Source organism: Trachurus trachurus (genome assembly GCF_905171665.1).
Source record: "Trachurus trachurus genome assembly, chromosome: 13".
NCBI classification, from domain to species: Eukaryota; Metazoa; Chordata; class Actinopteri; order Carangiformes; family Carangidae; genus Trachurus; species Trachurus trachurus.
In genome coordinates, this window is record NC_139892.1 from 16,653,510 (window position 1) to 16,681,086 (window position 27,577).

General features: G+C 40.8%; 1 protein-coding gene across 1 annotated transcript; it reads left to right on the plus strand.

The window, feature by feature from the left end:
* Positions 1–1,657: 1,657 nt before the first annotated feature.
* LOC310996240 (cilia- and flagella-associated protein 337-like) lies at positions 1,658–26,647 on the plus strand (the record flags this gene model as incomplete). The annotated part of the gene is made up of 17 exons (XM_083985621.1): positions 1,658–1,738; positions 1,969–2,274; positions 4,120–4,293; positions 4,808–4,891; positions 5,037–5,129; positions 5,307–5,478; positions 8,547–8,714; positions 9,229–9,377; positions 9,965–10,198; positions 11,043–11,207; positions 13,548–13,663; positions 15,602–15,732; positions 21,437–21,538; positions 21,680–21,745; positions 23,116–23,306; positions 24,858–25,055; positions 26,040–26,647. 17 exons carry the CDS (start codon positions 1,658–1,660, stop codon positions 26,133–26,135), a joined length of 2,526 nt encoding a protein of 841 aa, XP_083841747.1. The 3' UTR covers positions 26,136–26,647.
* Positions 26,648–27,577: the final 930 nt, after the last annotated feature.

The following is a 27,577-nucleotide window of genomic DNA, read 5'->3' on the forward strand; positions in this document are numbered from 1 at the left end:
TGTGTCTCAGCACCTCAGATACACAGGGACTCAAGGACAGTTTGCTGTGGACACCCATTGTTGACTCTGGGGATAAAATTGGATGTCGTGGTAAGTTTGAATTTGTTATTAACAGAGAAACTGTGTGTTCAGTTCTACTATAATGGACTTTATGATTAAAAACCTGCTTGACTGAAGTGTGTACACACTGGCAGTCCTGTCAAGGTACACCTAACTTGACAGTGATGTTGCCAGGCTAAGAGCCTGTCATTATGCAGTTACAGTCTGGTACTGAGATGGTTTTCTGGACAGTTTGACTGCAGTGGATCATACTCTGTTCAACTCTAATAAAAACCCAGATAGAAGTCCAGCAGTGACAGTTTCAAGAGAGCCGGCTGGGACTTGAGGAAGGAGAGAGACAGCACTGGTAAGTGGATATTATTTTCCAGCAGATGTGACAGCACTATATACTTTTATTTTTCCATTAAGTTGACTTGTGTTATGTACATGATTGAAAGCAGATTGAAACCAACGACAGCGGCACTGAGAAGTAATGCCTTTTACTTCTGTTAAAGTGGTATTTATAGTGCATCATCTACAAATATGGGCCACTTTTTTGTGTTAATTTTATTGAAGTGTGCCTGTGTAATCACATAAAGACTTATGCCAGCTGCTTGCTGCAGAAGAAGCCAGGATTTAAAGTTATCACACTCATAAACAAAACATGAGCAAACTGCCCCCAAGCTTTCGCCATTCTTTCTGCTTGTTACAGTGGCATAAACAAATCTGTGGCAGCCTACTGCTCATTGTCAGTGACGAAAATAAAAGGTGGATAAACCACAATATCAAGATCACTCTGCAGTTAATCACCGTTAAGAAAAAGATAACAGCTTCAGCAAAGCATTGATTTTTTTCCTTTCATTACACAACCTGTCGTCTGAATCTCGCCTCAGTGTGACGCCACTTTCAATGAATTTGTCTCATAAATGTTTATGTCGAGCTAAAAATTGAACTGAGGGTGTTTGCTGTCCTCCACTGTCCTTTGTGGTGTCTTTGTTGAATGTTAAGCGGAAACCTTTCATCATCAACAATTTATCTCAAACCTCAAACACACCTTTAATCACTGCACAGGCTAGTTTAACAAATCCGACCTTTTTATTCGTGCCATTGTTCATATTATTTAATGCTGCTCATCTTTCTGTCTATTGCATTTTATTTCACATTATTACATGACACAACAGAAACTTGACATGCTTTGGCAACCTGCTGCCTCCTTCAACCATTTCTGCGATATAATTTTGGGACCTATTCACCCACTTTTGAAAAGGCACTGAGCCGGGGGAGAAATTTTGTCTGTTGAAAAATGAAAGACCTTGGCACACCATTCAACACAGTCATGTTTGGATAGAGTGAAAAGCGGCAACAAAAGAAGTCTGCTGCTGCTGCTGTGACTCCACTGCATGATTATGGTGATTATAGTGACGCAGTGAAACAGATATGGAAGGTTACTAAGGGATTACTGGAGCTGGGAACATCTTGTTTCATCATGTAACGCCTAGATACGCGAGGAATTTAATATTTGACGGCCGAGTCGTCAGCGCAGACCTGGAATACACATGCTGTACCTGTGTGACATTGTCTGGTGTTTTGGTGATTGATTGACAGGTGAGCCGTAACCATGGGAACGAGGATGGAGGTGGCACAGCTTGAGAGCAGGATGAACATTGAGGACTATAAAAAGCTACAGAACCTTTTCCTGGTGAGTAAGTCAGCTTATTAAAAAAAAAAAAAACTCATGTCAAAGCACATTAAAGAATCTATAATTCTGTAGAGTATGTGTGTTTCATATTATAGCACACCTCTGGGTCTCATATGAAATGCTCCTATAAGCCAGAGAAGAGTCTGCAGCACATTATTCTCAAATACTTAAGATACTCATCTGTCGCAGACGCAGTGCAATGTCTGATAATACTGTTGATCTTGGTGCAGGACCATTCAGGTGCAGCTCGCTCCTTGTCCAGAGCTGAGTTCATCCATTTAGCTTGGTCCTCAGTAGGCCGTGGCTCCGAGGAGGAATATGGCCTCCTGTTTGACAGCGTGGTTGTCACTCAGGAGCAACGCGGCCTCATCCTGGACAGTGAAGCAGTGAAGGAAGGACGTGTCGACTGGAGAAGTCTGTGCTCTTTTCTGCTGCTGGAGCTTTCTGATAAAGTGAAGAACACCAGAGCCAGCACTGCGCCTGGCTGGACGCCCCCGCGCACTCTCACCTGCCCTCATCGAGACCAAGTTCAAAAGGTAAAAAGGTCACTGACCTCTTGGAGATGTAGGAGAGGAAGGGTATGTTGTATATTTTAACCATGTGATCCATTTCAACACATTATCTACACAAGTATATTGTGTCATTGACTGACTGGAGAATCACAAACTCTGCTGACTGGGAGGAATTTAACATTATTAAACATTGTGTGAGGAAATGTTCAAAAGTATTAGGGTCTTGCTCATCAAAATGGCACACCTCTTTTGAGATAAATGGCTCTGGACTCCTTTAACATCTATCAATTAATATGTAAATGAAGTGGCTGGTATAAAGTGCCTACTGCTGTGGATAAAGTGATGGCTCACCACTTTAATCTTTCAATCCTGAGAATGTCAAAATGTCAGAATGTTGTGTCAGTTGTTTTCCAAATGACTGGAAGGTTTTCACCCCCGTTGGCTCAGTTCAGACGGACTGAAGTCACTTAGAAGATTTCTAATTACCTCCGGTTATTATTTATTATTCTCTGAGTCCATTTGTTTGTTGATTGTCAGCAGGATTACAAAAAAAAAAAAACGGAGTTTATTTGTACCAAAACTGGTGGAGGGATGAGGCATGGGCTTAGGGAAGAACTCATTTCATTTTGGGGGCATATCCGAATCATTTACCATTATATTTAGATTTTTTTTTTCTATGAAGTCTGGGATATGTTTTTTGACAATGGCCTTGGTAGAGGGGTGTCTGTGTAAAAGGGATTTGTCTGTAGTGAAAAATCCACAGAAAATCATTACAGCAACTTTCATGTAGTTTTAGTTTTACGGCCCGTAACAGTAGCATTTTCATGCAAACTTTATTGCCAGTGCTCCCTTCCCACAAAAAAACGGCAGAAATAGGTAGCAACTAGCAAGTGACCATGACGCAGTGGAGAGCAAGACAAATGTTTCACCTTAGGACATGGTGAAAAACCAAAACAGAGCTGAAAGGTAATTGGTTATTGGTTATTTAACCTTAAAGTTATGATTTCACAATAAAGTATGAAGTATTGGCCCACTTCCAGTTTACTGTCTGTTTTAGTAGATTTTGCTAATCCGCATAGTCTGGTCAGAGTCTGGTCTTCCTGGATAGGAAAGGGTTTCCACGAGCTAATTGGGCAATTACGACTCCCATTAGCAGTGCATCTTTTGCTCTTCACCATTTTAACCAGACCAACAATTACATCTTCAGTGAGACTGAAGTGAGACAGGAGACAGTCAGGTGAATCCTTAAAGTAATATTATATAATACAGCTAACAGAAACACAATGTTGTAGTACAGATTAATAGGTAGTTAGAATAATTAGAGATAAATACATGGCAAGCAAGCCTGCTGGTAAAAAAAAACCCTGTCTGCAGTAATTACACTGGTAGTACATTTAAGCCCTGAACTGTATTCTATGAGTAATAAAAACCCTTTCATTCATTAAAGATAGAAAGTGTCTCTTTCTCATCAGACACTGTCACATCCAGACCTTTTCTTTTCTGCAGCTCTCTGTTTTGTTCTTGTAGTTCAGCCAATAAAATCTCATAATTCATTAATCCTCTTTTTATTGGTTTCAGCACAGGACATGGCCTGCTTGCTTCTGTTCACTTACCTTCAATAGGACAAAGAATAGGATAGGAGTGTAGAGCAACCAGGAAGGAGAGGAAAACATAATATAGCAGATTTTCTCACTTTAAAGGCTCTAACTAATTAATGTCACTTTAAAACATTATAACCTAAACTGCAAAGAGCATTTAAAACCAGAGTTTTTCGGGAGGTCTTTTTTGTGTGTAAAGTGTTAAGTTCTCCTCTGTTACATTTATCCGTTTAATTAAAACTATTGCTCTAACCTCCTCTGGTCTCCCCAGGTCTCCTATATGCAGAGTTCAGACCAGTATGTGACTGTGAGTAGAGGAGGAACTGTGGGGCTGCGGGACAGAGAGAACATGTCACTTCTGCACACCCATCGCCTGCAGAACACCACAGTCGCACCCCGAGATCTCTGGGTCACAGATGTGGTGCTGCTGCACAACGTACACATGGTACGTTGCATAACTAACAATTGATCGGCCCAGTTATTTATCACTGGTGCCACGTCTTGTTATGTGGGCAGATTCTAGTTCCTGCAGCATAGTATGTTATTCATGGAAATGAATTTATATATTAAAAATTAATCGGCAGTCTCAATTATTGGTTCAGACATTGTACTGCACAGAGGTAAACAACCATTTCACTCCATCAATTAATTATTGATCAGCAGCTGTGGTTAATGGAATGGCAGACATGCAGCTTATGCATAATGTTCAGAAAATAAACATTCATTTTTCTGTAATGAGACCATTAATTATTGATCAATATTTTTGAATTAGCATTCTTTAATCTACAAATTTGTGGGTGACAGATGTAATTCAGTTGCATTAGACTCATGAAGATCTTTCAGTCGTACATCAATTCATCAAAGATGTTGTCAGATCATTATTATTTCCCACTGATGAATTTGATTGTTCATTATCAACATGTCTCTCCGTTCCATTGGCTTCTTTTGCTTTATCTCAGATGGCGGTGTCCTTTACAAGCAAGGAGGTGTGTTTTTATGACACACTGTCTAAACAAGACTTCAGCTGCAAGTATAAACTCCAGGTAACAGGTGTAATCCCCCCTCAAACAAAAGAACAGTGTGCAAATGTTGTGTTTCTGTTGATTTGATCGTTCTCTATAATCACATGAATTCCCATTGTTGCGTTATTTTTGATGGATGTCACACGCTAGTTCTCATCTTCTCCAGGGTCTGAAGTTTACTCCCTGGTGTCTAGATTACTGGGTTGATCCCTCTCTGCCCGGCCAGGCTGTTCTCACCATAGGAGATACTGGAGGACAGGTAATCCACAGACAGAGAGGGTAAAGAAAAACAGAGACAGAAAGTGGGAAGAGGGAAGAAGAGGAGGAGGCGGAGGAGGTGGCGGCAGGAGGCAGAACATTGTCAGGAGTCGTCATCTTCCTGCATTATCTGTATGTGTGTTGCTCCATGACAGTGTGTATGTGTGTGTTCTCCCAGGTCACTGCTTTATATTTCATCTCAGCTCAGATCTCTTTGTTTGAGAAACCTAGACTGAGTATAGACTCAGACTCAGCTGGCGTCATCCAATGGGACGAGCTGGTGAAAGGAAAACATCGCTCCTGTTACACTGTGACACACCAGGTACACACACCTGCCTGGGTAAGAAAAGGTAGGAAACATGACTCACACACAAATGAAAAATTCTGTTTATGTATGTTATTATCACACAACAATGCAGATACAAACCTTTTGTTTCTGGCTTTCTTTGATAATACCCGAGTGACTCGAACAAACGCGCACAAGCGTGTCTTTGTTGTAGCTTTATTTTCATTTCCCTCACTCTTCATTGTCTTTCTCACCCGAAGCACATTTCATATTGTATGTAAATGAGAGGGTCAACACAAAGAGCCTACTGTACAAAGGTAGATGTGTCCAGACATGCGGAAATATTAGAAAGCTGTTATTTCTAAATAAGCAGATTTCTTTGAGTGCTGTTGTTTGAAATCACTGGAGATCCACGTTGGCTAATGGAGCCCATGAAATCCTGCTGTTTTTCCTAGTTTCCAAGCGTTCACCTGGGGCCTGAGTTTGAAAAATAGTTTTTTAATAGTTGGACTCAGTGAAAACAAGGATAAAAAGAAAGATGAGAGTGTGAAATAAAACAGAGAGAACACACTCCAGGGTGTTAGGGATGCCTGACTCTCACGCTTTCACCTTGACACCTGGGATGAGAGCCACCACCTCTGCTTGCTTTCTCGCTTTTTCAGTGTCACGACAATAACAGCTTACGCAACACCACGGAAATGCATGGGCGTGCCCCTGTCCCTGATACGCACATGCACACACACTGACGCACATGCTCGTGAGTCCTGAGTCATCCACTTTATAGTCTTGCATAGCCAGACTTTTTGTGCATTGGCAGAAAGTCACGGGCTTGAGGTCTGGCCCCCTGGGACTCCTCACTCGAGCTCAGCGTGGGTAACAAAGAGGTCGCTTTAGTTGTATCTTGATTGCATCATTTGGAGAGAGCCCCTCTGAAGAGTCAGTGGGCTGTTTGATAATGATTCAGCAGAGGCAGCGCTCTGAGACTAGCGTGGCTGAATGGGGAGATCCAGATAAAGCGGGGAAAACAAGAATAAAGCGCATAAAAATAAGCACAACAAATGGGAAAACAAAGGGAAAACAAAAAAGGGGGAAAGAGAGGAGACAATGCCAAAACATTAAAAGCTGCTGGTTAATTGAAATTTTACAGGCTGTGTGTGCGTGTGTGAAACAGCAAGAGATGGTGCATGTTTAGGATTTCTGTGTGTGTGTGTGTGAAGTGGTTTCACAGTCTGAGAAAGGAAAGGAGGAGGAGGAGAGTGTGCAAGTGTATATGTGTATGTTTGCATACCTCTGGGGTGCTGGTGCTGTTCTTTTGAAGTTGCCCACCCTGCAGTATGAGTGGGCTTTGTACCATTAGACATGGCTGGTTATCCAGACCTCCAAACCTTCAGGCTCACGGGCCACCAGAGAGAGAAGAGTGGGGATGGAGGGAGGGAGAGGAAGGTTTGGATGGGGTTGGAGGGGGGCAGAGAGGAAAATTGAGAGGAAATTAGGAGGAAATTGGGATGGACACAGACTTGTAAGAACAAGGAAGGTGAGGTGCGGGATGTGTGTTTGCGAGTAAGAAAAGCATTAACATATCTGCATAATGTGGTGATCAAAGAGAGGAAATAGAACATTAAGGATAAACGTTAGCGTGTAGGTAACATCAAATCCCCCCAAAATGTGCAGCGATGTATTGCTGAATACAGAAAAAGCTTTTGCTTTGATGTGGATGCCGATTTGAAACCGAGAGCCATGAAAGTGGCTAAAGCAGATGTTATGTATCTGGGTCTGCATCACAAATAGTTGGATTTTCTGATTTTGTGCGTGTCAGTGAAACAGACAAGTCCTCAATAAACAATGATGAGTCATGTGATGCCGTCTGAAAACCCACTGATCTTTTAATTCACAGGGCGGAGAAAAGATCTGATGTATGAAATATAATCAGACGTAATTATTTGCCCTGGCGATGCGGCCGATCTTTGACCTACGGCTGTCACACGCCGTCTCACAACCCATAGTTATTTGTGCCAGTATTTGAAAGCTAAGCAGCTTCTAATAGAGACATGTGGCATCCAATTTAGCTGTTCTCAGTCAAAGTGTTAATTGAGATAGATGGTGATGCAAGATCCATTACACTTTCTGTAATACCAGTGAGCAAATCAAGCCGCTGTAATTGTATGCGCTGCTGAGTTCCTCTGCATTGGTGGGTTTACTGTGCTGCAGAGCTGCAGTCAATTCACACTGCCATCTCAGAAAGTGGACGTCCTTCAGAGGTCCGGGGGTGAATATATTTTGGCATCAGCAGAGAGAAGTATCAATTGGAAGAGATGAAGTATAATGAACCGTGTATCATCTTTGACATAATGGTGCATTGAAGTTTTACATGAGATTTGTTGAATTCAAAATGAATGGGATCTCTCCATCAGTAACTTTTATTTCATTGTTGCTCCACACACAATGGCTGCTTGGAGGCCAGTGGCTTTTCCTTTCTTAAAATGACCTTGCACAAGAAATGTGTGTGTAAATGAATGACACTACTACTACTACTGTATGTCCTATCCTTAATATAATAGGACATAAAGTATTAGTCTAGGGAAGGGGAAGCAAACTCGTAAAAAAAGCGGTTTTACGGTTTGCTTCTACTCTTTCTCATACTTTTGTATGAAAAACAGCTCTATGCAAATTATACTAGTATAATCACTGTTACTCTCTCCACTTAATCACACATCCCCTCATGGTCAGACTGTGTGGATATCTCTCAGGTAGGATGCACAGGTCTTCCTGATGCATGATGACAATGATAATGTAACTCAGTGATCTGTACTAACATGTTACAAGAAGTGCCAGTTTATTTTCAAATATAAAACTTTGTTTTTGCTTTATTCAGTTCCACATGTGAAGCCAGCTGTCAAGCTGTCTCATGAGTGCCTGGTGCAGATGAATTATAAACAACCGATTTATAAAACATAAAAGTGAAAAACAGAAACTAGAGACAAATATGTGCTCACCACATCTAGTTTCAAATTGGCCCAACAATGATGAGCAGGCTGGTTCTTCACACACCCTTCCCTCAATGTAATAAAGCTAAATGAGGATCTGGCACAGCTACTTTACTTTAACTTTCTGTCTCTTTCCTGCCTCCTGCAGTGCGCTACCTGGGCTCACTGGAGGCTTTACTGTCGTGTAGCACCAGACCAGAGAGCAGCATGGTGATCGGCTGGAGGGAAAAGGAAAGCAGGAGTCTACGAGTCACCTCTTTCTTTACAAAGAGGGGAGTGTGGGACATTGACCACCACCGGGGGCTAAATCTTATAGGTAGGGGAGTACGCACATTGATAAAGTTCACACAAAGTTCAGTGTAGTTGTTAGAAGAAGTGCAGCTCAGTCTGTGAAAACAGTTTTATAAAGCTTTGCTCTGTGGCTCATGAAAGAACCTTTTGTTTTTGAAAAAGACGATCCTTATGATGTCATCATGGGAGCTGGAGCATGATCCATACTAATGACTAAAAGTCAGGAAATCTCAGTCTCAGTCAGTTCTTTTTTTTTTTATAAACAATCTCTTGTGAGCCCAGAAATATTTAAGTTTAATCAGAGGGTATTACATTCTCAACAACACATTACGCTTGACTTCACAAAAACAAAACTTAAAGGCAAAACAAATGCTGCAACAATACTTTTCTATGCACTCATCGATACATAAAAAGACTTCAGAGCTGACAAATGCTCCCTTGAATCGCTTGCAGGGGACTAACAACTAAACAGTATGATTTCCTGTAATTAACTGCTGCGAGCAACCCCTGCTAATATGGGATGTTCTGATTGGTTGTAGCCACAGCAGGTGTGGATCATCAGGTCTTGCTGTGGAACCCTTATGTGACCTCCGAGCCAGCGTGCGCACTCATAGGGCACACCAGCCCCGTCGTCTCAGTTTGCTTCATGCAGACCAAACAACAACTTGTCAGCTACTCCAAAGATAAGGTAGGAGTGTGTGTCTGTGTGTGTGTGTGTGCCGTGCTCTACAAGGAGAGATAATGTAATGATAAAGATCCCTCTCATTGTAATATTAATTGTGATACCTTGCTATAATTACTGCAGAGGAAGAAAGCTGTGGTGCGGATGATTGGTAGCCTGTCTCTTGCATTGTAAAGGGCTGGGGCAAAATTAAGACCACATTAGCTTTCATCTCTACGCCGCAAAGAGGATGTTGGTGCTTGTGCTGCTTTTTCCTCTGCCCATTGTAGCTCTGTGCATGCTTGTCTTCTCTTTGGTTTTCTGAAGAGAATGAATATTTTAGATGTGATTCATGTTCCATCTGCTTTCTGCTCAAACACCATCTGCCATTGCAAGAAACTCTGAAAGCTTTACCTCTGGAGGAGTTTCCCCAAACAGCCACAGTCATCTCGTTTTGTGCCGTAGAGCGATTTGGCCAGGGTTCTGACTAAGCGGCCCTCTCGGCAATGATTGTAATTGCTCAGTATTTAGAACAATGTCTTGTGTTAATTATTGGTTTTTATAGTAGCAGTGATAGTGATTCATAAATCTTCCTCGTTTTATCATCTCTCCAGGTTCTGTGTCTGTGGGATGTGTCCAGTCAGCAGTGCATCCACCGTCTGGCTGGTGTCTTCCCAAAGACACAGGAGGACACCCACACCCTCCTGTTCCTCCATGAGGAGCATCAGCTCCTCCTGGTCTCCTTCAACAGCCTGCTTGTCCTGTTAGAGACCGTGAAGACGGAGAAGAGGACCAGCAGCCATGACCACCCAGTCACCTGTGTGCTGTATAACAGTCTGTTCAGACAGGTATAAAGGGGCAGCAGCTTTTTCAGATGATATTTCTTTCACTTGCATTCCTCTCACTTTTTAAAATAGTTTTATTACTTGTTTAACTTTGTCCAAAGGCACAGTGCGAGCAATGGATAAGATGAAATATTGATATTGTAGCGTGATATTGTACATACTTTGTTAATGCTAAAAAAGTTCACTAAAACAGTTAAATGGAAAATAAATGAATGCAAATAGATGTTGTAGACCCATTTGTATATAAGGAATTATTTTTTTTTACCTCATTAAGTATATAGGATTGCTCTGGTGGTACCTAAATTTAATTTGTTTTGATAACACCTTGGTTTGCAGCAATTTAATATAACTGTGACATTAAATTGTCATTTTCCTCTTGGTTTCACAGAGGGATAATACTTTCTACCTTTCCTTTGAACATATGCATCATTATTTTGTTTTGGCGCATGTTTTGTCCCTTTTGTCCCACTCTGTGACAGACTTAGACAACTAATATTAGTTTTCCACACAGCGGAACAACAAAACACAAATATAAAATAGCTAATGCATCCAATATGAACATCTCTCATGTTATAAAGTGCATCGGCACTTGATTTTTTTTTTTTTTTTGCCTTTATTCCCACCTGACAGGAGCATTAGTCGCATATTTTCGTCCTTGGAGACTTCGCACTAAAATAAAGTGAAACGAAGCGAGGAGAGTGGTTTGGCTTTGTGTGAGTCATTAAAGAATACATCAGTGGAAGCTGCCTGTCTCACAGCACAAAACAGATCAAACTCCTGTTGATGATTGATATCCCCCCTCTCTCTCCTTCTCTCTCTCTGTGTGTGTGTGTGTGTGTGTGTGCAGGTAGTCAGCAGTGACTCTGCCTCCTCTGTGATCTGCTGGCAGGCTGACACGGGCCAAAAGGTCAAGCAGTTCCACCGCTGCCATGGTAACGCGGAGATCTCCACCATGGCCCTGGATGGTACACAGACCCGGCTGTTTACTGCAGGCGCTGATGGAGAGGTCAAAGTAAGCGGACGCATGCACACACACACACACCCTCTCTCTCGCTCTCTCTCTCTAGCTGATTCAGCTGTGAACTGTATCGCTGCAGGTCAGTTCTCATAGAGATGCAAACTCTGAAATTCACTGACTGAAATATAAACAAGTCAGGGAATGAAGACTGATGAAAAGATGTGGCAAAGGAGGTTAAGTGTCAAACTTAAGGAAAATATTTCAAATCATTTTGTAGAGCTGTTAATAACTCCTTCCTCCTAAAAATATTCACAACATTTCCTTATTGACTTGCTGTACATTTACAAGTACCACTGACTAAATGAAACATCAACAGAACTGAAAAAGCTACAGCCCGTCTGCTACAAAACCTTGAATACAAAGACATGCGCATACATTGTTTGTTTCATTCTCACACCTCCTGACCAGAAGAAAGCTGGATTTATACCTGATTGTATCCGCTAATAACATTCCTCACAGCAACTGCACATCACATTAATTGTACATTTTTAAGTGTTTACTAATGTCTTCACTATAAATATTCTGTAACGGCATCAGAAACTTGTACCAAACACAAACAGTATTATGTGTCAAACAATCACACGACTTGTGGATGCAATATAGTGTCTCTGATGACACCAGTAGACCTGACATGCCGGCACATTTTTGAGGAGGACTATCTACTGTATGCTGTAACCCCCTTAACTCATAACAATAAATCCACCTTAAACCTTCTTAGAGGCGTAAAGAGGCAGGAGCTGCTCTAACAATAGCTGCTGTTCTCTCATGTGAGGAAGAAGCTGACATAAAGCCTGCATAATGAGCGTTTGTTTACCTTTTGTGTATTAGAAGAAAAAAAAGTTAAAGCCTTTTCTGTCTGCATACGCTCTAATTAGAGTTCATAATTAACCACTTATCGCTGTTAACCGATAGTAGTGAGTGGGTTCTCTCCACTGTGGGTTTCACAATTAACAGAACCGGACTAACCTCATGGCATGTTGCTTTTCCTGAATTAAAAAACCAGTGAGACAATCCAGTCACAGTGCTGACATCTGTTTGATTGATTTTTGAGGGTTAATGCTGGTTTAACTGTGTGTCGCATTAGCACGACCCTGCTCCACTGCTCTTTAATAATCTCATGAGGAGCTGATCTTTATAATCACTTTATGAATTTAAGATATCGAGCTTTTTGTCGTGTTTCTGCACCGAGAGACTGGTTCGACTTTTTTAGACAGAGTCACATCTTCTTAGCTTTTCAAATGTAGCTGGCGTTTCAAGTTCCATGTCATTCTCTGTGACTGTAGTTGAACTCATCGTTCAAGCGCTGCAGAAAGACTCACAGCTCATTGCAATTGTTCTGAAAAGGTAAATAAAATAATTATGCATATTACAATCAACATAATCAGCCACATCATTTCTCCCGACCCCATGAGCCCTTGTGAAAATGGAGCCATGAAGATTTGATGCAAACACACAAGTCATTCCCGGCAGAAGGAGCAGGCACCCCTCGGGCCAGCTACTAACAGGATGCATCATCTCTCCGATCCTCATCAACACTGAATCCATGGTGTAGCAGTTTAGTCTCATTAAGAATTAAAATTTTGATCTATAAATGTCAAAATATACTGCAGGTCCAAACTTCATGAAGACTTTAATGATTAAACTTCTCCCATGAATTAACACGGCAGAAAACTTTTTACTTTCTTCACAAAATCTTCATTTTCCTGACATGACAATGAAACTGCAATGGAGTTAAAGGGATAGTTCACCCTAGAATGATATTTCGCTCATTATCTACTCACCCTCATGTTGACTAAGGGCTGGAAGAATTGTCAGAGTCCACCGTCCCTTCTCTGAGTTACAGGGGGTCTTGGCGTAGCAGTGCATTTCAATGCAACGGTTGCAAAGGGACACCAGAGCTCTTCGTAAAAAAACACACACAAAAAAACATCCAAATACCTCCATGATGCTCGTATGTAATGTCCGTCTTGTGCTGAAGCCCCAAATTGCGTAATTGTCCCGAAAAAAATTAAATAAGTCTATATTTTAAGCTTGTTTGTAGCGGAAGCTTCTCGAAGCTTCTCTTCCTGGTCCGTCCAAATCTTGTGTGATTTGCGCCGGCGTCAGTGCGGTTACTGCGAATCACGCGAGATTTGGACAGCCCTTAGTCAACATGAGGGTGAGTAGATAATGAGCGAAATATCATTCTAGGGTGAACTATCCCTTTAAAGGCAAGGCCCTCCCCCCAAAAAAACCTCCTGCTGAATTTCCTGAGAAAGTGGCTGTTTTCTTTTGGCATTTGGATGTTCTTTGAAATTTGACACAAACACTCATGACTTGTGATGTGCTTTTCAGGTGTGGGACTTCAATGGCCGCTGCCTCCACAGAATGAATGCAGGTCTGGGTCGGGCTGTGAACATCTCACAGGTCCTGCTGTTGAAGGGAAGCATCCTGGTGATGGGCTGGGAAAAGTACTTTTACTATAAGTGAATATTTTCCTTCACAGTCTGTTTCACTCTGTTTCATATATTGAAAACATGCAAAAAGTGCTTTACTTTAAGCACTAGAAATATGAGCTTATATTGGATGTTTCAACACAGTAACACACACATACACTGGGTATGTTTGCACAGTGTAGGCTATGTGGAAGAGACACCACCAATCAAAGAGAATGAGTTTGTGTGTATGTGAGAAAACTGTCTGTGTGTATTTGTGTGTGTTTGTGTCTGCTCCCACTGCCTGCCAACGACTCAAAGCCAACCGGGCAGCTGGACTCTAACAAGTCAGAACGCTCCAGGGTGCTACCAGTCACTTTAGTATCGCTACCTCAAATTTATACTTGTGTGTGTGTTTGTGTGTGTGTAACCCACATCACATCTGTCCTTCATCTTCATCATTTCACACCCTGTGAGCTGAACTCAGCAGTGTGCTATCAACAACTTATACAACTCCCTCTCTTTCTCTTTCTCTGTCTCTGTCTTTTCTTTCTACACACACACACACACACACACACACACACACACACACACACACACACACACACACATACATTCACACTCTTTCGCTCTCTGGGGCGTCACAGTGGAAAGGAGAACATAGACGACAGATCAGCAGCAGTGAAAGAAAATACTGTTTCCTCACATCCACACAGCACACCACAGTTTAATCCATATTGTACTGTGTGGTATTGGCACCTATTCAGAGTCCTGTTGCCTTGTGCTGCTCATGCCATCTCATGCAGGTTGAAATATTCACACCCTACTGACAGACACATTCTTCAGTTTGAAACCATAGTGCATCTTTTTTTTTTTTTTCATTTTATGTCCAGTGGCTACACAGCAACACAAAGCAACACAAGTACTATAAGTGTTTCATATGCATCATGTCTGCGCTGTAGCACTGTAGTGTACTGGTTCAACTTCTAAGTGTATTAAATACACCGTCTTGACCAGGTGGAACAGACAATTTAAATCTGTTGAAGGGGAAACTCTCATTTACATTGGAATACATTATCCTAATGGAGCATGACAAAATGCAATGTATTAACTGTCAAACTCAGTCTGTTCTCTCCACCGCCTCTCTTCATTTAGAATTAGTCCAAAAAACTAGACTTTTTTTTTTTTTCTGTAGGTCTGAAAGTGAAGTGGCCAAAAATGAAACGTCCACTCTAATCTCACTGTGGGCAGATTGTTCTTCTGCTATCATTATCACTGATTCTAGTGCAACTGCTACTACTATTGCTATTACAACTGCATACGTATTTCTACTACACCACTGCTATTATAATAACTACTACTCTCATCAATGCTGCTGTCAATACTGCTGCTATTGATACTATGGTTGCAACTATTATTACAGCACTCCTACTGCTGCTGTTGCAACTACTAATACCACTATTACACCAATTACTACTACCAAAGCTGCTACTTTAAATATTACACTGCCACTATTGCAATTACATAGTGATACTAAACCACTGGCTAATGGCACTTATAGTACCATTACTATGACTTCTGCTATACCATTACAATTTCTGTTACAACTGCTATTGCCTCTGCTACTACTACAGTAGTACTGCTGTTACCACTAATGCAACTGCCAATACTATTACTGTTACTAAAGCTGCTACTGCTATTACTACTACTCCTACTGTTATAATTAATACTAATACTAATATACTAATATTTATTTTACTGTCCATACAACCATTACTATTACCACTAATGCCTTTGCTACTGGTATAATGGTGATAATAAAAAAGTACAACATTAACACATTTGAGATATTCCTGAGTGAGAGTGTGAGTGAAGCAGGCTGTACATTAACATCTAAAGAGGTTCTTCAAGGTTTGTGTATGTGGTGCATCCTTACACACCTCTCTCTGTCTCTCTCTCTCTGTCACCCTGTAGGATGTTTACAGTTTTCCGTCTGCACTCCTTCTCGCAGTCTTTTGTCGAGCCCTCGAACTGGAAGGGAGATGTTCAACATCGTGGTAATTTGCGCTGCGCTGCCTTCCAACCTCCACAGAGTCTGGTCACAGGTGTGTGTGTGTGTACATTATGTTAAGCACTTCTTACTGTACATGCTGTGTGTGCGAAGTCAACTTGCTTTTGCACAGAGTGCATGCACTCTTATCATTTGGTGTGTTCTCCTTCCTTTCTAAATTACACTTTCATGACTTAAATTAAGAATGAGGGCTCATGCAGAGGAAAGAGAGAGATTATAAGAGGGAAAAAACAAAGGCTGGGGAAATAAAAATGAATCATAGGAAAAAAAACTGGAAATGAAAGTGGGAGCAGTTACTGGCTGATTAAAGTAAGTGGTGTTGTTATCAAAGGAGTTGAGCTCCACATGTCTCACTGCTGGAAATAACTGTGTTTTTATGTGCCATGTGTTAGCAGAAAGAGACTTTATATATTTCACAATTCAGTGAGTGTTTACTAAAACTTAAACAGTTGCCACCCTGCACTTTTAGCACTTGTTGATTAAATGTCAAACAATATTACAAATACAGTAATAAACAGCAATTAAAATGATGCAGAATCTGTCTGACCCAGAGTTTTGCCTTCCATTTTGCCTATTGTTCCCCTGAGAGAAAAAATACTAATTTATTGCGAAGAAAAGAAAAAGAACGAGGTCTATACTAACAACAGCTTCCCTCTCCCTCCTGACATTTGCCTCCACTCCAGACAGAAATCTTTACATGTGAGAACCTTATAATTGGCAAGTTCCTAATTACATTTTTAATTAGAGCTCTATTAAAAAGGCAGATGAACTGGAAAGGTCAAAGAAAGATATAGAATATGAAAAAAAACATATACCGTACTGTGCTCAGTGCTAGCATTTGTCTAATAAGGGATAGATCAAGATCTGTTTGAAATTGATATACAGTAAATTATAGCTCATGCTTATTCTTTATGGTTTTTTTTTTTCTTTTTCTTTTCAATCATTTCCTCTGTGTGTGCATGTGTGTGAGGTAATATAACCATAACCAAGATCCACCCACAAAGAGCATGGAGGCAATTCTCCTTCTTTGTTTGGAGACTGTGGTTATTTTTGAAGTATTATTTTACACAAATAATACTAAACCAATTGTCACCGAAATTGGTGGAAGGAAGAACCAATTGGATTTTGGCGTTACTGTTGTTGTTGGGTTAAAGGGGCTAATCCAGGAATATTTAATAACCTTCCTTTAAAATCGTGAGACAGGCCATTTTTTTTTACCATCAATAAATGTCTCCAGTAATAATGTTTGGATCTTTATGTAAGAAGCCAGACACAGTAACAATAGCGGTTTGCGACAAAGCGATGACACAGCTCATATGGCTGCAGAGCTGTACAACTTCCTTTTTCATTTCATTTTTTTTTATTATAAACTCAAGACAGACGCGTAGGATTGTTTGGCCTTGGTGGAGGTTTGCCCTCTCCTGAGCCATAGTCGTGTCTGTATTCATCACATCGCTGAGGGTATTATTTTGCAGTGTTGTTGCTTCACAAAACATTAGAGAAAAAAAAGTAAATACAATTATAGATTGGAGAAAATTATCCAAGGTTACCATCTAAAAAATCCATACGATCAGGTATCAGAGTATAACTTGAATAGCAATGACTCACATGTGAAGTCAGTAAAGACTTGTAAGATGCAGAAACACTGTGCGCCCTCTGTCTAATGGAGGAGCAGAGAAGCAGTTCTCCATCTTCGTTCAGTCAATCTATTTTCTATCCCCGTCTGTGAGTTCATACAGACTTTAAAACTGGACTCCAAAGTTTCTGTGCATGATTCTTTTTTTTTCCTGTCTTTTCGGGGTTTTTTGATTTTCAAGGTCCTGGAATTCAACCCTGTCTCACTTTCGGTCCTATTTGCCAAATTCAGGACGAAACAACCTCTGTTAGCTGAGAAACAAAGAACTCACCTGTTACATGAGAAAATGATCAACGTCTTAATAAAAGATAGGTAAAGTGACCCAGGCTTTTAGGGGTCTTCATGAGAAGACAGCATACTTTGAAGTATCAGCAATATCAACACTCATCACTTTTCTAGGATTTTTCTGCCTGAGGGATCGAACTGGCAATCCTCCAGTCATTGGTCCACTTGTATAACCATCAAACTACAAACACTCTGCACCCAATTTGCCCCAGCACGCTCTTCAGTTTGTAAAGTTGTACCACTTTAGGTCACGTATCGAAAGTTCAGTTTCAGTTTACCAGTCTGAGCTGGCGGAGCGCAGACATAAACTGCAGACCTTCCCTGGCCTTTTTTTCGAGACGCATCAGCTCCAGAGATAAGTATAGCGAGAGATAAAGTGAGGGATGGAGGTGGAATGGTAGATAAGGAGGGGTGTGCTCAAAGCTGGAAGGAGAAATGGTTCGGAAGGAAATGAACAGTTGGAGCTGGAACAAAAACACAATTCAGGAGCTACTTTGTGAACTTAGAAACTTCAAAGTTTCTTCTTTAATTTCTTTGTAGGTGTGTTCAGCTGCTTTCTCTGCTGCTTCCTCTATTTTCTTTCCCTGTCTCTATCTGACAATCCCTCCTCACTACTGTTTATATTTTACCTCCCTAGTTAGCCTGCTGCAATTCTTTCCCCACCCACGTACACACACTCACACACACACACACACACAGCCCAGCGCTGCACCCTCCACCTCCAATTTAATCCAAATGCCCAATTTAAATTATGTTTATTAGAGCTCTCTCAGTGGGAGCGAGGGGAAATGAGACAGAGTACTCTCTGTCTTTCAAGTTGTGTGCGTACGTGTGTGTGTGAGAGAGTTTGTTTTAATGCTGCAGGGTGGGGGTTTGCTTATGCTCGAAAGACAGAATAAAATTACAGTATGTGCTGGTGTGTTTGAAGGTGTGTTTATTTGCGTAGGTCTCTAAAATGTGACATGGTGGTTGCATAAAACCAAATGACTATTTAATAGCTGACGCAAGAAATTGACAAAACAAAACCCATGATTGAATATTTTTCAGCTTGGCAGCGAGAAACCCCCTCCTTTATCTTTTGTTTGTTTATAACCTGCTGTCACTCAGCCAGCAGTGATGTTGGACGTCCCAGACTGCAAAGGTATAAATAGTATAGTTCATATTTGAAGATTGTGGTGATCTATCTGATGATATCTTTAAAATAGAGTTGAGTTTCCCTCAGAGACAGAAGATGAAATTGGTCTCTTCATAGTGATCATGCTCTGTGAGGTACAGGTATATCCAGGTCAACTACTGCCTTGTCTAAAAAAAAAAGTATGCAATTCATTCATAAATTCCTCCTACGCTTTCATATCCTCTGCATTGCTTTTGCTCTCTCATTTCCCTTTGGGCCAATGTGGGGGGGGGGGGAAAGAAGCATGAATCACATTCACATCCCAATTTCCTCCATTTCTACACTTATCTCCTCACTCACTTAAGCAAAAGGTTGATGTGAACTATATACTATGTTATTTTTTACATTAACTATTTTTGAAAATGTCTTTCTTCTCCAAATCCGCCGAGCACAAAGGCGTGCGCCTAAAAGCGATGACGCATTAGTTTCATTTGGCAGGATATTTCTTCAGGGTTGCAGCGAGTAATGCTGTTTTCACATCAAAGCACGCAAGCTGCCAAATTATGTGTTAGTGCCGCCAAGTGAAAGCAGTGGTGGCATTGTGGCCACCAGTGACAAAAGTTAATTTAAAGTTCTGTTGGACACACACACGCACACACTCTCACACACACTCTTACACTCACACACAGAGGGGCTATGTGCGTGTTTTATGTGTGCATTTTTTTTTTTTACATGCCTGTGTTTGTTTGTGTCTCAAGTTGAATCAAGTTGCAGCAGGAACATTTGGCTGATGTGGGACTGAAGCCTCCTCATCCATATTCAGCGTCTTTGCTAGGTTACGCTTGGCTTCTCACACACACACACACACACACACACACACACACACACACACACACACACACACACACACACACACACACACACACACACACACACACACACACACACACACACACACACAGCAGGGTGCATGTACGCAGGGTTCCTTTGCACCTCTTCAGTCAGAACCTCCTCCTTCCCACACTTCCTTCTTTCCTTGGATTGTTTAATCCTCCATGGCTGAACGCCCTCCAAGAGACCAACGACCAAATCATGTGAACTTTGATGGACAGCCAAACATTTTCAGAAATGGAAATCAGAAAATCAAATGACGGCAGGAACATAGTTTTCAAGCAGAGGATACTGTACATTTCATATTTCTTTGTTTGACAAGTTTGGGACCATAAGGGAAATTCCACTGATTTTACACCTCACAGACTGTTTACAGTCTATTGGCTCCAACAGTTGTTGGTCAACCTTTTCCCTCCATACTCTCCTCCCAATCCCTCCTCATCTACCCCATCCTCCCTTCCCATCAGCCCCCTCTGCTTTCTAACCATACTTTTCACCTCCAACTACCGTTGTACTTGTCTGCTTGTGTTGTCTTCTGTCTGTCCCCCTCGTCTGCCATTACCCTTCTCTTGTTTTTTTGTAAGCGGCTTTGGGTCCTTGAAAAGTGCTATAAAAATCCAATGAATTATTATTATTAAATGCATTGATTGTTTTACTTTTCCAACAATGTCATAGAAGTGTAATAATGTTAGGTAACACTTTACAATAAGGGTCCCTTAATTAACGTTAGTTAGTACATTAAGCATTAATATATAAACGAATGTGTTAATTAATGCTGAGTAATGCATACATAATGATAACTCATTACATTATTCAACTTTTATTATTACTTAATAATTTATTAACTAACTTTGAGTAACATGAATTAACTGCTACTAATAGGCTACATTAATTAATGTGTTTCCTAAGTAATACATAATAATGATTGTTAATATATATGTAAACAGTTAATTAATGCTTAATAATGTACTAACTAAGGGACCCTTATTGTAAAGTGTTACCTAATGTTAAATTGGTGGAGTACTCCTGTAATGAAAAGGAGGTTTGAGAGTTTGTTAGTGTTCAGCTGCTCTTAAAGGACTGAGGATGTACAGTAGGGCTGTGTGCTAAATGATAATCCATCACCATCTTAAAACTGTGTAGGTGATGCAGATATCTACACTCTCTCATCCTCTCTATCCCTTTCTGTCTCTGACACACACACACGCGCGCACACACACACACACACACACACGGGGCATGATAAAAGTTGCTTGAAATACAGAAGCTGGCCCTGGGCTGCATGAATAATGCAGGCGACCCACACTCTCATAAACTTTATACCTCCTATTGCTCTCACACATACACACTCGCCATAACACACTCTTCACACATCTCATTAACTCCTGCTGTTCAACTGTCGAACCACCTGATGAGAAGCCCACCTTATATAATAAACTCACGCAGACACACACACACACACACGCATTTTCTGATATATGAGAATTATTTGAAAAGCACTCTCTCTTGAGGTGAATGGTGAGGGTTGACTGGTGGAACAGATGGTGGCTGGGGACAGATGTGGAGTTTTATCTTATTTAAAGTGTTTTTAGTGGCTTGCTTGCATGATTCAGCAATGTGCGGAAAGTAAAAGTGTGTGCGTTGACAAAAAGTTTTCTTGTGTAGACTGTCTATTTTTGTTTTGAAATGTGATGTTTCCTTTTTCTGTGAGTACGAGGGCTTGTGAAGCTTATAGGAGAGTCTTTTTCCAGTACAAAACCACCATAAAGAAATGTGTGAGCGGTTGCCGCGCTTTGTTTCTGATGTCTGCAGGAACCTACGATGGAGAGATTATAGTGTGGAACAGCGGCACGGAAAAAGCTTTGAGGAAACTGCAGCCACATGCGGAACATGAAGACAACAAGAAGCAGCAAGGTCTCACTTTTATTGATAAATAAGTTGTACACAGTTTAATCTGTGAAGGTGAAAAGTGTAGCTGTTAAAATGATGTAACTGACTTTCTTTCTCCGTCAATACTTTGTTCAACTCTAATTTTTTATGCACTTCACGACTCAGAGAGCTTCTTTGCCGTCACCAGACTGGTCTTTATTCCAGGACGCACATCTGCTGCTGCAGCTACAGGTAAAATATTGAAAACATAATTCTCAACTGAGTAATACCTCTACCACACTACCTTCTGTGCATTGTTTAGATGAGGAACATATGGGAAACTATTATGTTTAAGTAATGATTGGGTTGTCACAAAACTAACTCTTAAGCATACTTGTTTCTGTTTTCTAACCAATTTGAAATTATTTTTTTTAAATTTTCATGCCACATCATTTCTCCCACGAACCTTCCCCAACCCAAATCAGTCTGAAATGACACATGCATGGACATAACATAGAAAATGTCTCTGAAAGTGTCCTGATCTTTACGCTTAATGGCATGATTACACGACAGTGACATTGTTTTGTTATTGGACTTTTTTGTTTTTATGTCCATAAGATGATACCGGTTTTATAAAACTATAAAACTTATGGTGACTTTGTGTTTTTTTTTTTAAGTCCAACACCCATTTAAACATACACTTTATTCCTGATATTGTAGTTTGAGCATCTTTGTGGAAGCCTGCAATTTGAAGAGTTATAGTTGATGCCAACACAGTGAAGTTACTTCAGAGAGTTGAAAGAGTTCAACAATCAAAAGACTTTTTTTTTTTTTAACGCCGGATACACTGCATATTCTGCCTTGTCTTTGTTGTTGATATACACAGTCGCACAATGACACATTACTGGGTGTGTATTGTGTTTACACATTACAAAGACAGTAGGGCTGCAGATATCTTTTCCTAAGATACTGTACGGCATCTCCACGTCAGTTCATTGTTTGATGTGTCAAGTTTTCCCAATTCTTTAACTACTTTTCATATGCAGCAACTCACGCTCTGAAGTTTACTTTTTGTACTTAAACTAAATAATACCTGTGGTTGCTTGTTTTATTTATTTTTATTCCAGTTTGATTTACTGTCAGTGTTTTTCCTGCAGTAGCTGCTGCTTCAACAACAACAACAACAACATCAACAACAACAGAAATACGATCAGCCCTGTCCTGGCCTTTCTACCGTCTGCTCAGACTGATTGTGGCAAGGGTGTGTGTGTTGAGACTGAGCCTATGTCTAACACTGAGCTGCTTTCAATAGAGCAGTTATGAGTTTCTAGGGTGCAGGAGGAAGGAAACCAAAACAGCCTCAGCCACTGTTTGGCTCTACATCTGCTTCCCTTTATTATCAAAAAGGTTTTTCTTTGAAAATATGTGTTCAATAGGCTACAGATACAGTATATTAATCTTACTATATTACCCCCCTGGTCTGTGTGCAGTCTGTAGCTTTCTTTTTTCACTCACCTCGTGAACTGTTCTAAATTCAGATACGTACTACTTTAATTGCCCCTTTAGAAATAAATAAATAAGTTGAAGTTTCTACTGATATTTCTTTCTGATATTTTTATTAGGTGGTGCAGACTTAGTATCCTGTGGAGGTTCGGGCGTGGTTCGGCTCTGGAGCACTGCTCGGAGCGCCCTTGTGGGAGAGTTCACAGCTCACGACAGAGACCTGGGGTCCATCATCATGACAGTCAGCCCATGTGGCAAATATTTGGTCACCGCTGACAGAGAGGGGACGATTAAAACATGGGACATACAGGTAAGTGTTTGCCACACACATGCTCTCCATGATGCTGCACATCAGCTGCATGCATGGACACCAAGAAGCACCTTGACACCATGACATGTGTACTGTAAAAAGAATAGGAAGAAGAAGAGGCCTAGTGACAGAGACAGAGGGAGGGCGATGGAGACTGGTGAACACAGAGCCAGAGGGAGCGACAGGGATCAAGAGACAAACTGTGATACACAGCGAAGAAAGAGCGAACCACGATATTTCCATTAGATCAGGCATGTTGTTCGCTCTGAAAATGACAGCACTGTCTGTCATTTTGACGCCTCAGCAGCTTGGTAGAGCACAACTAGGCCAGTCAGTCTTCTAAAAAAATCTCCACCGATATATTAGCAGAAGGAGGCAATGCCTCCAACCTCTTTGGTTTGTTAAAATTTTTACAGGCAGTTAGAATGACTGAGGAAAAACAGTGATTTACCAAAACAATTCCTGGCAAATTGCCTCCACTGGAAGAGGAGGATAACTGCTGATCATTTTAGCCAAGTTGGCCCTCCAGTACGTGCACACTTAACATACATCCATCACACATTTTGGCAGCTGAAGAGTTTCCGATACCTCAGAGAGACCTTTTGACTTTTTGACTCTGGTTGTGGAGACTTGGATCTCGCCGTCGGGATAAGGCATTGCTGCATCACTGTCATGCTCATAATCGCAGTAAAAGAACACCCTCTCGGGTATTATTGCCACAATATTCAGAGCTCAACTCTCCGTCATAGTTCATAAGAGGGGATAAATTCAGATGGGTGCATCTCATTTGGCTTCCAGTTTAATTTATGGAAATGTATGTATGTATGTAGCAGAGTTGAAGAAGTTGGGCAAGCTCAGTGCTCTAGTAGAAATCCTGTCCCTCGGCAAAGTTGGCGCATGCTTCGGAGTCAGCTGGATGACTAACATGATTGCACAGTAGCCTATACAGTTGTCCTCTCAGACACTGGATTTTACAGTTGAGCACCAGGGTCATCCTAACATGACGCAGTAGGTTTTTAAAAAATATATATATTTACTATATATATATATTTATCTCACACAACATGTAACACAGGCAGTTGGCCATAATTCAAGAATAAGTAAAGTGGAGAAAAAGGGATTTAAAGGCTCTTAGTCAAACTGTGCAACAGATTTATGAGTTGTGAAAGTGTAACTCTTCCTCGTTAGGCTGGTTATTAATGATTTTTAGAATATTAAAATCAAATCAAATCAAATTAATATCAAATTATTGTAGAGGCATTCTGAACACAACACCATTTGAACTAATGATCCAGTTAAATAAATTGAAATATAACTGATTTTCAGTTACAGGAAACAGGTAGATAAAGTGTGTAAATTATTTTTAGCTAAGGCTATGTCATCAACGAGCTTGATATTTTTTTATTATTATTTATGAATCCTGCAGCAAAACATTTAATGGATATGAAGAATAAAGTGTGAAGTTAATTTCAAAACTTATCTCATCAAAACTTAATATCCTATGATTATGTGCTATTCAGTAAACCACAGTTTTGCTCCTGTATCTCACAGCATTATTGTCTTGAGCACGATGATGGATTAACCACAGAAACCCCAAACCTACTGCGTAGTTCCCGCACACACCTTGATTGTGTGACTCACCTGGAGATGTGTGTCCACGGCAACAGGCTCCTCCTCCTCTCTGCATCATCAGACTGCAGCGTTGCCCTCAGCTACCTCCCTGGGGACACCGTCGGCCTGTTCGGACAGGTACACACACACACACACACACACACACACACACATGTTCACAGGTCATTTAGGTTCACTGCAGTAGATTGAATCATATAACATAACCTGCATGCTGGAAATAAATTGTTTTGGATGGCAGAGATATTGTTTGGTGCCACACTGTCAAGGTAACAGCCTTAGATCCTGGCGGTTCAAACATACAGTGGTGCAGGCTGGCTCTGATAAAACCGAACCACCCACTCTGCTGTGTGCTGGTGGGTGGTGGGATTCAGTTGATGAAATGGAAGTGAAACCCAGCATCAAGCCACAGTTAGGCATGTGTGTGTGTGTGTGTGTTTGTGTCAAAGGAGGCTCATATTAAGTTAGCCTGGGGCGATGTCTGCCGAGTGTTGCTTCATTTTAGTCTGCCTCAGGCCCACACACATGCATTCACACACAGACGCACAAATGCAGCACAACCCGAAGAGCACCATGCGTGAATGAAAGCAAACATGCATGTACACCTACAGTACGCTTAATTTCTACATGCCACAAGGAGATAATATAAACCGCAGTGTACGGTAGATGCCTCCAGATGTGTAGAAACACGTTCACACAGCTGAGCTGGTACACAGAAAGTTATTTGAATCTAGTTTGTGTTGCTTTGGATGTATTAAGGTATTAATCTCAATTAATTTTTCATACTTTTTGATTTGTATATTTTAAAAGGTTTATCAGAGGTGAATTATGGAAATAAAAGACTACATTCATATTCAGCACATCAGGTAATCAAATCGCACGTTGTTAATTATGAATATGTCTCAGAGCAAGGAGAAAATACAGAGAGTCACTCAGATTAAAGAGCCCACCACAGTTTGATGGATCTTCCTCACTGTGATTAGGCCGCGCGGCTGCTTATCTGTTGACTCAAAGGAGAAATTTTCTTGTCGCAAGGTCATCTTACAAACCAGCAGGCTCAAATATTCCTGCTGTCTCATCTCCATTGTTGTCCATCATGTGTAGGAGGAGCAGTGGAGCTTGGAGAGACCTGGGCTGGACCAGAGAGACCAGGAAGGGCACAAGGACACGAGGACACCAGGCAGAGTCGGGGAGATGTGACCTCCAGCTCCTAGTGAGATGCTATCTGACCCAGGACTCAGCACCTTAGCAGAGGGAGAAGGGATGGAGACAAAGCAATGAGGATGAGGACAGTGGGATATGGACAGAAAAGAGCCTTTTTTTCCCCCAGGTGAAGACACAAGTATGGCTACATTACATTGTGCACTGCTGAATATTTTTCACTACTCCATTCCAGTGTCACTTAAAAGCTGCACAATGTTTTTGAATTAGACAAGATGTCCTGCTATGATCTTGTAAATCCGCTCAAATTTTTATACGAAACCAAAATATTTGCCAACACTTTCCTGAAATAATTTACACTAAGCTGCATGCAGAAACCATTGTCTGTCCTTCGGGCCTCCAGTCAGGAAAATAGCTCTAAATTGCAGCTTTTTCACATTTTATTTCTACGCCTCAGGACAGTGTGGTGTGTAACAGTGAATAGTCATGACCGCCTTGAAAATAAATAAAATGGCATTTGCGATGCTCCCAGTACTTTGACTTCTTCTCTGATGCTTAGAGAACAGAAAGACATCACAGTGAACATTATTTTCCAGGGGATTAGAGTGTGCCTTATGGTTTCAAACTGATCGCACTGTTGTGATATAAAAGGCAGTGAAAATTGAGGGTCTTGACAAGAGTTCTCAGTATCCCTTTGTTTGCCAGTAGAATAGCTTTAGTCTCCATTCACATTTGAGACCGCACATTAGAGATTTCTCAGGATTTCTAGATTTATGACTCATGTCACTTGTATTGATTGGGCTGTCTGGAGGCTAATGTATATGTGAACCAGAAAAAAAAAACACTTTTTGACAGTCTAATACAAATTAATTAGTCTATGATAATTAAATGATCTATAAGTTCAAAAAAACTCCTTTAATTGTTTTTTGTTTGTTTTTTTCTTACATTAATTAATCATGTAGTTGTGCAGTCACTCACCACAGGATAGGGTTTATCAGACAAGCTGGTGTCAACACATAGATTAACAATAAACCAGCGTATAAAGCAGCATCCAGGCTGATCATTTGATAATTCATTTGTCTGCAGCCCTCAGTTTTTGCGGAATTCTCGCTCTTGGCTGATAAATGTTTTTTGGTCATTTGTACTCTTTTGTGGCACAAAGCAATTACAGTCACTTTGCTGTCGTATGATGTGTGTATTTCCCGAGACAGGATGTGGTAGATGTGCTCATAAAAGTTGTTATTTTTGGCAGTAAAAAGTATTCAAATTGAGCGATACGGCTGAAATACTGAAACAAAAAGAAAAGAGAAGAATAATGCACCTTAAGCATGAAAATTTCTTGACCTTGGAAATTGTAGTGCAGCAAAAATAATAAGAAATCTAACTCAAGGGCCGGTCCATCTGCTTCCTTTTATTCTCTCTACAAACGAATAAATACAATGTTCTGATGAGGATGGAGGAAATTAAATCTCCACGGAAAG